We start from the raw sequence: 17,468 nt of genomic DNA on the forward strand, positions 1-17,468 counted from the left end.
AGCATCATCCATGCTCGTGTCAAAACCGCTATTGACTCCATTGTGAGCCCAGCTTTCTGTATACCCAGTACAATGGCTCAACCCCGCACCAGAGCTGCACCTTCATTTCTTATATTTGCATCAAGGCAGCTCTCTATGTCACGCATGTAACATCACTGTCCTGATGATGATCCCATTATCTCTCGGAAAGGGATCGAAACGTCGTCAACCTATTGGAACTGATTCACACGCTTAAACCACTGCGTTATATTAGTGTGAATACTGTCATGAATAGCTTATCATGTACTTTGATTGACCCCAAGCATCCTCTCTCTTTTGCCTGAAATTCCTTATGTTTCATATGTGTATGTCTTGTGTTTTATGTACTGAATGCAGGACTACGTCCCACTCTATTGTTGGTTGCTTGTTAACTTGTTGAAAACATTTATTTTGATTTATTAAACTTGTGTGTCCGGCTGGACAAAGTGGAATATAGAATTGATCTTGGTCTATATTTATCACTCTTTTATGTTTATGTTTTAAGGACCAATGTTACCAATACAAAGTTCGCACCCAGGGTACTTATTTACACATTGGGTTCCCTTGTCTTTCTTTAAATATGTACTTCTCAGGGGTCAGCCCAAATATGGTAAGAAGAATGGCCTTCATGGGGGCATACTTGGTTTGGTCCTCTACCCTATGTCAGTGTAGTGTGTCCCTCCCTATAGTGGGTATGTACCCACACACGCTAAAACCCCCTCCCCCACCCCCACCATTAGTCCTCTGGGACCTTGTGTACCCTCAGAGCTACCTCTTATACTGAAAACCATGTATCTATATCACATCCCACACATAACTGGGCACCAGTTCATTGGGTATGCAGACTCTCACCTCTCCATTGAGCACTGCTGGTACGCTGCCACTAATATTACTGTTATCCATCTGCTTTGCTCTCAAGTCCAGCTCTCTGAGACTGAGCTTATGGGCCATCCTCCTCTCCTCCATGACCAGTCTGTTTTTCTCAAAGACTTTTTCTGTCTCTTTTTCTCCTTCTCCAGTCTCAAATCATGTAGCTCCGTTTGAGCCTCCTCTACTCCTCCCGGTCCATCTACTCCTGTAAGCTCAGGCCTCTGCCAGATATACTGCTCTCTGCTCCAACCTGGGCATCACCTGGGGAGGAGTCGGGCTCTCTTGGCAGCTCAGGACTAAGGGCTGAGTACTCTCTTTCCTCGTCCTCTGTTTGTTCTCCCTCCTCCTTATTATCAACTACCTCAACCTCTTCTGAGGAGTTTCAGCAGTTCAGCCCTGCTGAGGGTATCAAAGTTGCATGGCTTCATCGCCATGGTGCAAAAAGGAAGGTAGGACACATATTTAGAAATGGGAGAAAAGAACCAATTGAAAATGATAGGAAGGAAGTCCTGATCCACACCCTGAACACCAATGTAAGAAATGATATTGCTGGCTGACTGTCACAATCCCTTGCAGGATGAACCACAAAAAGTCACTAAATTAACCTGTGCATAACTCCGGGTAGCCTGGCACAAAAAGCAGCCAGGCTTAACTTAGAGACAATGTGTAAAGTATTTATGCAGCACACAAACAGTAATAAAGTGAAAACACATCACAAGAAAACCCCAAACCAATTTAGAAACAGAGTAAATTGTAATAAAGTATTTGACACCAAAACAACAAAAATCCAATCAGTAGAACCGGAGTTATGAATTTTCTAGCCCGTCTGAGCATACCCTGCCAACTTACGGCGAACAAAGCGGTACAAAAAGGGGTGGTGATGGACGGAGCATCTGAACCAATCTCACCGCTTTGTTCGCCATAAGTTGGCAGGGTATGCTCAGACGTTAAGTCCCTTGCTCACTTTGCCACTGGATTCAAGCAAGCCTGGCTAAAGACGGCTGAAATGCCAGAAACCGGTCCTAGGAAGCTTGTTTCCGGTCCAGGGAAGGTATGGATTGGCAGTTCAGGCTGGACTGTTCCCATGAGGCACAGGGTCAGAATGATTTGCATATGGCCATGTCTGAACTGGGGTGGCAGAGTGGGCTAAATAACGGTGTGTACACCCAGCCAATCTGTCATGTGCAATTCAAAGCCTGCAATCCCAGTGCTGTAAAACATCAGAAGGGTTGCAGGCACAGGCTCTAAGCCTCAAAATGAGCACTGGGTTAGCCTGCTCCAACCAATCCTGGAGCTGCTCTCGGCACCTCCAGGACGGGTTGGATTTGTAAGAAGGAAGTAAACCACCTTTCTTCCTCTTCCTCCTCCTGCTTCTCCTATTTGGAAGTGGAGAAAGGCAACATATTAGTGAGTTTACCGCATGCTGCGTCTCACCGATTTTCAGAGTTGAGAGCCGCCCCAGCCCCTGTAAGTACTTCAGGATCGTTTGGATTCGTAAGCAGGAAGTAAACCACCTTCCTTCCTCCTCCTCCTCCTCCTCCTCCTCCTCCTCCTCGCGAGTGGAGAAAGGCAACATATCGGTGAGTTTAGGGAATGCTGCGCATCACCAATTTCCAGAGTTGATAGCCGCCCCTGCCTCTGTAAGTTTTACTAGCATTGCCAAAATGTTTTGGGTTACAGCATTGTCTCTCTCCCGTGTTTTCGTTCAAAATCTTCCAAGTTCCATCTCAGCCACACAACACCTGAAGCACTCCAGGTTGAGCGTGCCCCCCTTGTTACCTGCATCCTTTCTCAACATGTTATTATTCCTTTGACAATACAAGATACAAGTATTAACGACCTGGTATGACTTTGTGACTTCACACCACCTCCTTTTTATTAACTTTTATTGTAATACTTCAAATCACAGTTTAAAATATGTTGAAGCCCAAAATCAGGCTAGGCATGAAGAAAAAGCAACACTACTCTTCAAAATGATGCGTTGCTAATCTTACTCTGTTTTAAGCGTACATGATTAAAAAACTGCACTGCAGCAATGCCTACTGAACAGAAGCTACCTGTGAAATCGAGCATTTGAATCTCGGTGAGCGAGGCGTGCTCTAGTGTCTATCAATAACATTGCCACACATTATGAAAACACATCACGTGACTGTGAACAAGCTAAAATATCATCTAGAAAAGTTATCACTTCTGGAGTACTTGTTTTTTTTTCACTTTTCCGTTACAAGACCATTTAATTGTTGCCTCTATTGACCTACCATGAATCGCTGTTCTAGCATGCCAATTTCAAGCGCCGTCTGCAAGCAAAGCAGAAGGCTGGACAGAAGCACATTCATTTCAATGAGCTACTAAAAAAGTCATAAAATGGTCGTGAAAGTGCATTACAGAAACAAAGTCAGCAGCAGTCCTCCAGCACCCATGAGGTTTCTTGGTAATAGTTCATGATCTTTGTTAGAGGGGAGCAAAGTCCGTAACTAGTGTATTATTCCTTTTTTTTCTGGTGGAGAACCTTGATCTGAAAAGTAAACATAAGTTAACAAGTAAGACAGTACTGTCGGTAACAGGCACTGGTTTTATGGCTGTGTCTAATGAAAGAAAATAGCTGGTGCACCAGGGTATGGTATGTCTTATCGGGCAATAGCAAATACCAGGGCTTTACTACATATCTAGATCACTACAACCAGTCAGGATTTCCTGCACTCTCAAACTCAGACTCCAGAACTAGCTGGACTGTAAAGCCAACTACACAAACCAAGTGCACTCAACAAGGTTGTCATCACAACAATATATTTGACCACCATAGGTAGAAGTCACTTTTCCTCTCAATGTAAGAGTAGACCCAATAGTACCTCACCTGGCAAGTGGTGGACTTGAGGGTCGAGCAGAGGCTATTACTTGCCCCATATTGGCATCCATAGTTTCACTGATGCCCCAGAGGAGACTGATCCATCTGCTTATGAAAGCATGCATGTATTCTGATACGCTGACTTTCATCAGAGACTAAACTATTTTGAGTCAACATTGGTTGGGCATTGATGATACTCATATCTGGTCCTTTATATAGTAGTTTTGGGATGGTGGACAGTGAGATAAGAGACTACGCAAATGCTAAACTCATGCAGTACACCTTGCCATCCAACAATAGCATTTATCGATATGGAATATCAAAAAAATGAATTTGTCAGGTTGATTTTACCAGGGCACTGGGTCAATAATATATTGGATGCTTCCCTGGTAAATGTAGGTCGTGTAAATCAGAATACTATTTTAAAAATGCTGTCACATAACAGGCAGTGGCGGTGACTAAACCTAGGTCTCCAAATTTCATTTTAACTAATATAATTCATGCCCACTGGCCCTTAAATGTTATAAATGAAGTTGGTCCTGTTCCACCTTCTTTGAAACACCATCTAATTCATAGCTATCAAAACTATTTAATTGATGTCACAATCCTATTACCTGTTTCAAATGTTGTGCTGCCTTTCACTATTGGGCGTGGGGAATTTGTCATGGCTAGATAGCTTTCTCAACTTGCTTCTTGGCTATTTGTATTCTTGCTTCCTAAAACGAAAGGTATGTTATGGAGTCTTCATTCGGCTATGAAATTGCTACCTTCAAGATCCTTCTTTTGGTGTAAACTGGACCTCAAATGTTTCTGACTTGAGTAGTAATCCCATGCTGTAGTATAGTTAAAATGATCCCCAATAATCATAGCACTGTGGGTTGCCATTACATATAGATTATTTAGTTCCTCTCTGAATGCCCGTAATCGTTTTAGGTTATGGATAAGGTTGTGAGGAAGAAGAGAAGTTGTGTAGAATAAAACCAAAGAAAACACTGCATTTCAAATCTTTAGATAAAAAGGCCTACCGTTGCAAACTCTGAGAGGCAGGGCGCTCCCTCCCTCAACTTTCTTTCTCTTCCCCTCGCTTTTTCTTTCTATATCTCTTGTACACTTTCTCTGCCATGCTCTCTCAGCAAAGCATCTCTTTAGGAACTCTTATAGCCCTGTCATAGCTTACCTATATACAGTATTAGCATTCCCTAAAACAATTCTGATCATCAGCCCTATATAAAAATAAAGTCGCTATAATAGCTATTACATTCACCATTAATCAGTGTCCCTGGTAGTAGGCACTCAGCACTTGTGCCATTTCAGGCCTTTCACATTTGTTTAATATCTTTCCCAGATTTCCCAATGAAGTCCTGATCCATTTCAGGGTTTACAAAATCCCTTCATGTCTCTCAGTGACCTTCAGTGCCTCATGCATGCTTGCAGCCGACAATCTTCTATTGATATTCCTGTATTTACACCTCAGTAAGTTCCAAAAAGTAGTCCGCAAATCTCGGTTGAAGAACGCATAGATGAGTGGGTTGATCAGTGAGTTGGTGTAGCCTAGCCAGAGTAAAGTCCTCTCCAGGCTCAGCGGCAGACAGCTCTGCTCAGTACCACAGATAAAAGGCCGGGCTGTGGACAACACGAAGAAGGGCAGCCAGCAAAAGGTAAAGGCGCCAACTATAATGCCAAGAGTTCTTGCCGCCTTCTGTTCACGCTTAAAGATGGATATGTTCTTCCGATCTTGGCGTAGCAGCTTGGACAAGGTGGCACATTCTTCTACAGCCTTGCTTTTCTTGGAGTTTCTGTGAGCTCGGATCTTGTCCTCCAAGCAGTATATCCCTTCCTGCTCTACTAGCCGAGGTATGTTGATGAACTTATGCTTGGCCGCGCTTATCTTCGCCGCTTTGAAGATCCGCTGATACATGATGAGCATGACTGTCATCGGGATGTAAAAGGCAACCGCAGTAGAGTAGACTGTGTAGCCAAAGTCCTGGCTAATCAGACAGACTCTTTCAACTGTGACGTTTTGGGCCCAGCCAAAAAGTGGCGGAAGCGTAATGGAAGCGGAGAGTAGCCAAACAATGAAAACCATCTTTGCCATCAATTTCCCATTTTGTCTTGCTGGATATGTCAATGGCCGTGTTATCCCAAGGTACCTGTGAAGACAAGTTATTAGAGGGTTAATATTTACAGAAATAATGCAATACAATTATAGCATATTTTAAGTTTAATTATTGTACAAGGTGTCGGTGTTTACTTTAGTTCTTTTCAACTCGTTTGCTGGAATTTAAACTTCAGGCATGGCACAAGAGCTTGGTTGCATTATTCCAAGAACAAGTCCTACAAAAGTTCACACTATGTTTTTGTTCTCTCTCCAGGAAAACATTTACACTAATCTGTACACATTTTATTAAATCATTTGACATACCATGTCACGTTGCTATATGTTTTGCATGACATTTGCAGCATTGAGCATTTGCAAGTGACCAGTGCACTTGTCATGTATCACATTAGTGGCCAACATTTGAAAGATTGCCAGCAGTGAGCACTTCAGAGCATCAGGCAGGTTTGCCACCAGTAATGTAAACAACGTTATCAACTAGAAGATTTCTTCATAGGTAATATATAGCAGCCATAGCCGCAATGCCCCTGGCACCAAAGTAATAAGATTAGTACAAAATCATCCCAAGGCAGCAACATTTGTTTTTCAAATACCAGCTTTAAATATGTCATGGGAATTCAACAATTTTTCTCCGAATATAAACGTGAGTTCTGAAATTACACATATTTTAGTCTGGAATACGTGCTTTGTAATTTTGGTGTACATATATGAATTCAACCCAGCACTAGCTTTGAATTTAGCAGGCTGAGTTACATATAGGAGAGCTACCTATAAGTAGGGAACTGCGACCAGTATAGAAAAAGCAAATTGTCAGAGAAGCCTGCAATAAATGCACTTGCAGTGAAAGATGCACACATATTAAGTCAAGCAATGCCGACCGTATTTTTAGTAGAAAGCAGCACCCTTTGCGAAGGATCAGTTGACACTGACAGCGGCAATCATTTTTCTTTGACGTCGAATGGTGTGCTAATGTTAAGTGATATGTCTCAAACTGTCTATGGTAGTTCAATGCCTTGGCTGTCATTGGATTCTATTGCATTATATTAAGCATTTATACCTCAATGGGGACACACTGCACACAACTAACTTCAGAAAAACATCACTACATTTCTTTTCATTATTTGACAGGGGGGTCCTAAAACACACAGCAAGTTAATGACTTAGCAGCGATTATAGTGTTAGGTTCTCAGCATTTGAGATGCACCACTAAAAAATAATAACAGAGTGGTTGAAAAAACTCATGCAAAAATTAACAGAGAGTGAACTGTCAACATTTTTATTATATAAGAGAACCACCTGATAAAGAATTGAATAATTGATGAAAGCTTGACAGCCGGGACTGGAGGCATCTGTGATGTTGTCATTGCGCCAGGATTAATTTTAGTTATGAAGCATTTCCAATATTAAGCAGAAGGGTCTTTATGGCCTTCCTGAAGGCAAGGTGATGGGAGGGTGTACGTCACATTATTGAGTGAGAAAATGTCGCCTTGTGACTAAGTGCAGAATAACGACTACCACTATATTGTCAAGGTAATTACACATAGATAACAATAGATATATGATTCTTAGGGCTATCCCGTTTTTATCTTGAATAAATATATATTGTTGTGGTATAGAGATGTTGAGTTAGAATTAATAAATCCATACCACAGTATCATCAAGGTAAGCATACATGGGCAACTATAGATGTACTATTCTTAATTCTACCATGAGGTACCTTGAAGGAAGATTGAGAAAGGCTGCTTTGGTAGCTGAAACTTTTCTCTTCAGTTGTAGGGTCGAGGGAGACCCGAGAAAATAAAGAATGCCATTTATCTTCAATCCTCGAGTGCGTGCTTTCTTCTGATGGGAGCAAAATAGATTGCGGATATATATATATAACACCTACTGGTGGTTGCCAATAGGTAGATATAGTTGGGACCATATTTCCATAGGAAAAGCGGTTTTTGAGTTGCCTATATCTTTGGCACCGTTTGACGAACCTTCATGAAATTTTCAAAAGCAAGTGTCCCATTAAATCTTGTTGTGCATGGAAGGTTTCGGGGTGAACCCTCAAGTTAGGACCAAAAAAAAGGGGTGGTCAAAAATGTTTCCCATGTTAATTCCTATAGGAATTTTGGACACATCTATAGCCCAAACTGCTGAACGGAATTACGCCACATTTGGGAGAAAGGTAACAGCCGTTGGTCCAGAAAGTGACCGTTTTGTCAATTGGTGAAAATCCATTCAGTATTTATGTATATTTTTATAGATATCCAAATTTGCATATATAGGGCCGTGGATCCTTTCAGACGCCCGTGCGAAGGTTCACAAACCCTCGAGAAATGAGATGTACTGTGATTGGCTGGCCGCAACCTGTCTAGAAAGTTGCAACTCCCATTTTGTGAACAAAATAATAAACATTCACACACTCAGTCATACACTAATATGCAAACTCACAGACCCACTCAGTCACTCATGCACCCACTTACTCACCCACTCAGAAGCTCATGAACCCACTCACAGACCCACTGAGACACTCATGCACCCACTCAGATTCATGCACCCACTGACAGACCCACTCAGACATTGATGCACCCTCTGATAGTCCCGCTTAGAGACTCATGCACCCACTCACGGATACACTCAGAGACTCATGCACACACTCAGAGACCCACTCGGACACTGCCGCACCCAGTCATAGACCCACTCAGAGACTCATACAGTCACTCACAGAAGCACCCAGACACTGATGCACCCACTCACAGACTCACAGACTCCATCTTGATTAATACAAACAGACAATCTTGCCCTTAACAGCATGTTTGTAAGGCAGGATTCTATTGTAATGTACGTGAACCAGTATGCATTATAAACAATCTAAACATTGGGTGACAGTAATGGTTCAATGCAGATTTGAACATATACTGTGGCTAGTGTGATCCACAACATACAGAGTAAGGTAATCTAGTTGCATGGTGTAAATTGCTAATTGTAATCAATTGTATGGAAATTAGAGCATGTAATTGCATAGCCCGTTATGTCGTTCATCACACACTCAGATTGGCTGCCTCAAAAACCGGCTGACCATTTTAATGTAGGTACCATCCAGAGCAGTCATTTTGAGTGGTTCAAATCAAATCGTTACACCGCATTCCATGTCATAGAATGCATTGCCATTGCAACCTGCCCCCATGAAGCCCCAGTGGGCGCAAAATGTGGTTGTGTAGTTGCTGTTGGATCAGAGCTCACCTGTTAGTGACCCAGAACCAATGCTATTGCAGTAAAGTAAATCACTACAGCCTCAGTGGACCAAATATCCATTATCTGGATCTGATAATATCAAAGGTGGGATGAGGAGGAGGTCAAACACCGATCCCCTCAACCTACTGCCAGGACCGGAAGAGTGGAGCCGTGAGTGGGCAGGTTCTTATAACGGGTGCCCAGAAATATCATACAAAAGACAAATTAATACAATGAAATACAATTGAAAATGAAGAAAAGTATTAAATATAAAAGTTCAGATCAACATGATAACCAGATATATAACTCCTCCTAATATGGACATAATAATCTGCAAGGCCATCCTTCATCGAATAGGCATATAACCTGGGAACTGTGCTAAAGGTATGCGAAATCCAAGATTTGAGTAAACACCTAAGTGGCTGTGCAAATATATATATGTAGTATTGTGCACTCATAGTTCAAGATAAATACCAAGCTGCTGTAGAGTCAATCATACTCTCACCAGTCCCAGTGACCAGGATCCAGGCTGACTTCAGCACACCAGTATGTCAGACACCATGACTATATCTGGTCCTTGCGGGAGCAGACCCCAATAGAAGATCCAACATGAGGGAAATCCCCAAAACTGCAACTTTTAATTCAAAGCCCTGTATCAGAGGTAATGCAGCGAGTGAGTGAAGAAGCAGAGAAGTGAGAAAGAAGGAAACAAGGATAGTGAGAAAAGACAAAAAAGAAAAAATATATATGCTCAATATTTAAATGTGATTTAAAAACAATAAAAAATAAAGCATTTTCTGATAAACAGTAAAATCAGTCAATATTCGGGTATCATTATGTGCATATTGCAAGGTTCGCAGTCACATCATCCCTCCCCAAATATACACTCATCTCCTCATTAGTGTTCAGGCCTACTAGTATCTTTTGGTATTTAGTTCTAAGATATATTTGGACTCTAACTTCCTCAGAGCCAATTCTCTGTAAACTCTCCTCACAGAAAGGTCATTCCAGTCTATCACAAAAAAGTGTCTTGCTACAGGGTAATGCCTGTCCCTATGCATGATGGCTCTGAGGTGTTCCAAGACTCTCATCTTGACAGGATGGATAGTACTGCTCACCTACTGTTTCTCATGTGGGTGGGCAAGAACATAAAGAGCTGCTTGTTGTCTTCTCAAAATTCCAAAATATCAATCAGCCAAGGCCCCCATTAGACAACTGCACTGGCTGTGGAATCCGGATTGAGAGGTGTCTAGAATGCTGCTGGTTTCTATGAAGTGTGCTAGCTGAGTGTTGATGGCCTTTTCGATTACTTTAGCGGTGAAAAGGGAGCAGAGAGATGGGTCTAAAATTCTTGAGGTCTGTCGAGTCGGCTGAGGGCTTCTTTACAAGGGGGGTGACTTTGGCTGATGAACTCATAATGGGCTATGCCATTACTTGCTCTACTTTCCATATGTTTGATTACAATTGGCAATTTACACCATGGAAGTAGATTACCTCACTATGTAAGTTGCGGATCACACTAGCCACTGAATATGTCTAACAATCAGCATTGAACCCTTAGTGGCACACAGTGTTTATGTTGCTTACATTGAATACTGGCGCACATACGCTACTCATTTCTTACAAACATGCTATCACGGGTCAGATTACTCAAGATGGCCACGTCGGAGGGTCCCTTTATGTGTACTACCAGTCTAGTCATTTGAGCCTGCAGTATAGGGCCCAATAGGTCTTGAAGTCAAATTTATAAAATAGATTATACGCGAGAGTGAGTTGGCATTCTATATTGTGAAATTGCAGGACAATATTTGGAGACTTGTGGGCTACATTACCCGCATGTAGTATCTACATACATTGTTACTGATTTTGAATTGTAGCCATGTGGTAATATGTGGTAATATGGCTGACACATTTACAATATCAGCATACCCATAATCACGAAAGGGAGCGGCAGTTACCCACCTGTGATGAAGGTGACAAGATAGCCAAAACGCATCGGGTTAGCATGCACTTCCAGTGCACTTGACTTGGTGCTTTTGGAGCAATAAACCTTTGGTGAGCAACTTTGGAGTGCATATCTCTTCCTTGTTGGATGGAATTTTGGATGCATGCATAGATCGGTTCTCATGGTGATAACGCACACCGCTGCTCCAGGACCATGGTGAGACCTGTGGAATATATATATTGTCTTTTTCCGTGAATATATAGATATTTTCACTGAAAAAAACAAAGGTTACAAGTACGTTATACTTAGGAAATGGAATATATAAAACCTTAGAAATTCACTGAAAAAGCAAAGGTTACAGAGAAGTTAGTTAGGCTCAGGTTTCACTCGTACAACTGGGCTACCTTTAACTCGCTCCCCAACAATGCACTGCTTATGACCTCAAATATTACATCACTCATCACATGGTCAGGAAAATCACTGATGACATCACTGATGACGTCTCAATTAATATCACAGATGAAATCATCCAGTGACTGTGAGTGTTTTTAAAAACTTTATGAGTGTTAAATATACATACAAAGGTGTATTGCTGAATCAGTGGATGTATAAGGGCCTGTATGGATGATTCAGTGGGTGCGTGACTGATAGTATAAGTGAGTGATTAGGTGTCCCAGTGAATGTATGAGTGAGTGACTAGGTTGTGTGAATGTCTATATTGATCTGTCAGTTGGTGTCTGTATGGGTTGGTGAGTGGCTGCATGGGTGATTGATTAGTTGTTCGAGTATCTGTATGGGTTTATGAGTGTCTGTGTAGGTGGGTGAGGGGATGTGTCGCTCCCTGAATGTATGAGTGAGTCAGTGGCTGTATGAGTTAGTGAGTGCGTCTGTAAGATGCTGTATGGATGGCTGAGGGTGTGCATGGCTGTGTCGGTGAATGAATGGATGTGTCAGTGGTATATGGGTGAGTAACTGCAATGTGAAAGGCAATATAGGTAAGTGTTGGAGTATATGAGTGACAGTGATTGTGAGAGTGGCTGTATGGCTGAGTGTGTGCTTGTGTCAGTGACTGTATAGGTGAGTGAGTATGTGTTAGTATCTGTATGAATAAGTGAGTGGGTGTGTGTATAACTTTAGGTGAGTAAGTGGCAGTATGATTGACTCTATGGGTGAGTGATTAGGTATGTGAGTAGCTTTATGGGTAACTGACAGTGTGTGAGTGACTATATGGGTGTATGAGTGGATATATCAGTACCTGTATTCATGAGTGCGTTGGTGTATGAGTGGCTGTATGGGGGACTGAGTGAATGTATGTGTGAATTCGTGAGTGGGTGTGTAAGTACTGGCATGGGTGTGTCAATGGTTTTGAGAATGGTAGTGTGGAAGTTAGAGTGGGTGTATGAAAGGTTATAATGGGTGTGAGTGGGTGCATCAGAGATTCTGTGGATGATGTCATCAGTCATGCCATTTGAGATGTGATCAGTAATGTCACTGACCATGTCATGAGCGATGTACTATGTGAGGTCATAATCAGTGCATTGCGGGGGCGCAATTTATAATTAGTTCAGCTAACTGTAACTGCTGAATTTCTCTGGTTTTGTACGAGTGAAGCATGAGCCTAACTAGAACGTCCCTGTAACCTTTGGTTTTGTCCATGAATTTTCAAGTTTTCTTTTTCTGTTTCCTAACTACAGTAACCTTTGTTTTTTTCAGTGAAATTCTAAGGTTTATTAAATGCTAATCCTAACTATAACATCCCTATAATCTTTGTTTTTTTCAGAGAATTTCTATGGTTTTTCAACTAGTAGTCGCTTTTGCAGAGTGGTGGAGAAAGGGGGCTGGGCCTCCGACCAACTCTCAGGAATCCTGCTATGTAGGACTTACAAGAGGTCTTCTTGGTGTCCAAAGTCCCTCAGGAGTAAAATGGACTGCATCCCCCAACCAGTAGTGCACCACAAACCGCGTTTGCAGAGTGGTGGAGAAAGGGGGCTTGGCCTCCAAAGATCTCTTAGCAAACCAGCTGTGCGGGACTTATTGGAGATAATAGGAGGGGTAGTAGGCCCACAAGGGCATCCTTGGAGGCCAACTACCCCTTCTGTAAACTCCAGTAAGTTCCACAAAACAGGATTGCCGAGACATAGGAGGAGGCCATTCCCCTTTCTGAGCCACTGTGCAAATGCCACTCCTGGTGCACTACTAGTTGGGGGATGAAGTTCCCTTGGCTATTGAGGGCCCTCCAACTAGCAGTGCAACAAGAGGCTCATTTGCAGAGTGGTGAAGTGAGGGGGCGTGGCCTCCGACCACCTTTCAGCAATCCAACTGTGTGAGGCTTAGTGGAGGTAAGAGGAGGTCTTGTTGGACTCTAAGGACCCTCAGCAGTCATGTGGGCTCATCCCCCAACCAGCAATGCGCCAGGAGGAGCATTTGCAGAGTGGTGGAGAAAGCGGACTGGGTCTCCGGCGAGTTCACGCCTTTTTATTTATTTTATTGTTATTTTCTATTTTTTAGGAAGGGGAGTCATGTAGCCCTCCTTCCCTGGACCATATCGGGCCCCATGGACCCTATTCCCCGGGGCCTGCCCCTTTAAAAAACAAATTATTTAAAAAAGGGCGGGTGCCACGCACCCATCCTCCTGGGCTCGGGAGCTCCATCCCCAGGGGCCTGTCGCCTTTTAAAAAAATGTTTTTAAAAAAAGACCATGGCGTGGGGTTCATGGTATTCCTACCCTGCCCCATTTCTTTATTTTCACTTTTTTTGGGACTCTGTGAAGCAGAGTCCCAAGATGGCTGCTGGTTGAAGTGTTGGCAGCCAATCAGAGCTGTGCATTTCCCTCCATGAGCTTGTCTTTTTTCTCAAAGGCTTCACGACCAGCTTCACGACCAGAGATATCACGATAATTTTCAACTTAAATTTCTGAAAAAACTACTGAATGGATTTGCACCAAATAACAAAAAGCACAATCTGCTTAACAACATCTACCTTTCTGCCACATTTGGTGTAATTCCTTCCAGCAGTTCGGGCTGTAGGTTCGACAACGCGTTCCTATGAGAATTAAAATGCACTTTTTTTTCACCCCCTTTTTCTTTCTCGGCCCCCACTTAGCGGATCACTCCGAAACGTCCCATGCACAGCAGAACTTACTCTGGCACTTGTTTTGGAAATGTCCTTGAAAATTCATCAAACGGTGCCAAAGTTATAGGCAATTAAAAAAACGTTTTTCCTTCGGAAACTAGGGGCCAGATGTAGGTGGCCCATTACCGGTCGGTAACGGCCGAAATTAACAAATTTCGGCCGTTACCGACCGGTAATAGGCTTTTCTTATGTAGGGGCTGAAATGAAGGATTCGGTAATTTACCGAATCGGTAATTTAAGGAATGGGTAAATTACTGATTTCTTAAATACCGATTCGGTAAATTACCAAATTCCTAATGTAGGGAGCACTTAAATGAGTGCTTATCCCATGTTAGGATTCATTATTTACCACCAACTACAAGTTGGTGGTAAATAACGGAAAAAAACCAAAAAGCAATTTAATGCAAATTGCTTCAGTGCCATGTTGCAGACATACATGCCCTTAGGGCATGTATGTCTGCAACATGTGCACCCATAAACAATTGAGGGGTGGAACAGGGTGTCAAAGTGACACCCTGCCACCCTTCAATGTTTTCCCCCTTTTAACGAATCGGTATTTACCGATTTGGTAATTGACATTCATTCCTATGGGCCTCCAGGCCCATAGGAATGAATGTCAATTACCGAATCGGTAAATACCGATTCGGTAAATACCGAATCTTGACGATTCGGTAATTTTTACCGAATTTTTAGCTACATAGCATTTACCGATTCGTAAATACCGAATAGGTAAAATTCGGTATTTACGAATCGGTAAATACAATTTACCTACATCTAGCCCTAGGTCCTAACTATAACTACCAACTGGCGACGGACAATAGGAAATATATATATATATATATATATATATATATATATATATATATATATATATATATATATATATATATATTTATAAATACATATACACACATGGTATAGGGTATAGGGATGTGGAGTTAAGAATAGTAAATCAATGTATATTCATAAAAACGTCCATTGACAATATAAAGGTAGCCAATATTCTGCAATTGAGATTGTTGCAGGTATATATTAAAAACTCAATATTGTGGTAAAACAACGTGCTGTAAAAAGGCAATAGGTAAATCTTCTATGAGGGAGGTGCTATAGGTAGAGGCAACAACTTCCAATCCTCCTACTTATTGTTTCTTAAAATTATAGCAGACTCCAATCAAGATATTAAGTCTTAAGTGGGAATGTCGGGTCCCATTTCCTATCAGACCATTACATAACCAGAATTCAGAAAACATCATTAAATCAAAACCTGAAGCCAACGGCTGGCTAGTTCATATTATAAGAGGGGAATTTAGGGGCTTTTCATGTACTCATTACAGGAAGACAGAAGTACCTAAGTCAGGATAGAAATAGTTACTACTAACTTAGATGAGTCACAGCAAGAACAAGGGACAATGGATGCACATATTATCAATATGTAGAAATGGCTGTAGGTTTTGTGCAGGTTGGCTTGCAACCAGGGTACATTCTCTAAGTATTTTCTTATATGTACAGGATAAGATATTCGTTACTGTATGGTACCTAACAGCATGCTGATGCTCAGGAGCTACTGGGCATTACAGACAGCGAGAGCACAAACCAAGTTCTGTATATGGCCACGGAACATCGAGGTAGCTTGGTTAAAAGTAGAACTTTTATTTTACATAATAAAAAATGTAAATGGCAGATGCAAAAAAATGAATATGTGCACTACTGTTTTGTGATGAATTCAGTTGAAAAGGATCATCCAGTGTACAAAAAAACAGTTTTCTTCCCCCAGTTCTGCATCTCTAATCACCATCAATGGATATAATATAATATTTATTTGATGATGTCAGCTTGGGTTATGAGATCTATTGAGACATCATTCACCAGATGGCACATTTTCATGAAACTGTTAGGAAAGATGTTGAATTATGTTTTAACTAAAGCCAAGAGAATGTACATTGCAGAAGTGGGAGGACCACAACTCTTAATAGTAGGCCTGTATACCCAGGGTCATTGTGGACTGTTTATCGCACAGCTGTAAATGTTGTACTTAGGAAAACCTTACCAATGGAAATCTCTCCCTCTCAGTGCTGGTGATTGGGTGCAGACAAGCCAGATTTGCTTGATTTCTAATCTCTCCTACCATTGGTGGAAGACTCCAAACCCTTGCAAAGGAGAACAGCATTTTACTCATCTACTTAGAGTAATGTGAATTAAGGGCACAAGCCTGTCTCCACTACTTTGACGTGGGGCTCAGAAGACTCTGTCACTTCCGGGTACGGTGACTGCAAAACCCATTCACATATGCTGGAGGGATAACACTCAAAATGCTGCTCTCTGCTCATGAAAGTTGGGGAATGGGCGAAACTAAGAAACTTCTGGTAAATCCAGTTACAGTCCAAGAAATAAATGGTTGCCATCTTATATATGGCCAACTGTAATGAATGCCCATTTTAAAAGAAACCAAATGGAGAAACTCTGTTATTTCGAGGTGTGTGATAATGGAGTATCTGCCAACAATTTGTGGCGGTCCCTCCATCTACCCACTTCTGCACTCACCTATCCAATTTGGAGATCAGGAAAGTGAGCCTTATCAAATGCAGTGTATTGGTTTCGACCTGGAAAAAGACCGTCCGTACGATTCGTATCCAGAGCCCTCTCCGTACGAATCGTAAACATGCCGTATGACCCGACGAGTACGATCCGGACCGGAGTATGAGGACGCGATTCGTACAGTCCACGTCAGGTAAGGGCGATTCATAAGGAAAAGCAGACAATCACATACACACCGTACAGTGCGTTCCCCTGCAATGAAAAATGAAAAAAATGAAAAAATTGCACTTGTATAGCGCGTAACTACCCGGAGGCCTCGCAGCGCTAGTGACTAAATTGGTTAACGCGGGCTCAAGGTAGGTCAGTAGGTTTTAGCAAACAAGTGCGTCTTCAAAGCTTTCCTGAAAGACATGAGATTACTGTTTCCACGGATAGGAAAGGGGAGGGAATTCCAAAGTCTGGCCGCCGAGTGGGAGAAGGAGCGGCCACCCCAGCGGGCTCTATTGATTTTAAAGGAGGTAGCCAGCTGGAGGGTGCCAGAGCGAAGGGGGCGAGATGGAATATAGGGCGTGACCATGGAATACAAAATTGCCGGGCCTGCTCGATGGAAGGATTTGTGCAGAATGCACATGGCCTTAAATTGCACTCTGGCATCCATTGGGAGCCAATGGAGCTCTTTTAGGGTCTTCTTCGCTGACTGCCAACGGGGCAAGTTGTACAGTAAGCGGGCTGCACTGTTTTGGGTGACCTGAAGCCTGTGAATGACAGAGGCCGGGGCTCCCAGA

The 17,468-nt window shown here is 42.3% G+C and overlaps 1 protein-coding gene across 1 annotated transcript in view; it reads right to left on the bottom strand.

The window, feature by feature from the left end:
* Positions 1-2,747: 2,747 nt before the first annotated feature.
* LOC144821541 (5-hydroxytryptamine receptor 7-like) overlaps positions 2,748-17,468 on the bottom strand; it is a 250,535-nt gene continuing 235,814 nt past the window's right edge. The window contains exon 2 of the mRNA XM_078678712.1: positions 2,748-5,883. Within this exon, the coding sequence (XP_078534838.1) occupies positions 5,112-5,883 (772 nt within the window). The 3' untranslated portion in view covers positions 2,748-5,111. The remainder of the gene's footprint in view (positions 5,884-17,468) is intronic.

This window comes from Lissotriton helveticus, chromosome 2_2, assembly GCF_964261635.1.
Source record: "Lissotriton helveticus chromosome 2_2, aLisHel1.1, whole genome shotgun sequence".
Classification (NCBI taxonomy): Eukaryota; Metazoa; Chordata; class Amphibia; order Caudata; family Salamandridae; genus Lissotriton; species Lissotriton helveticus.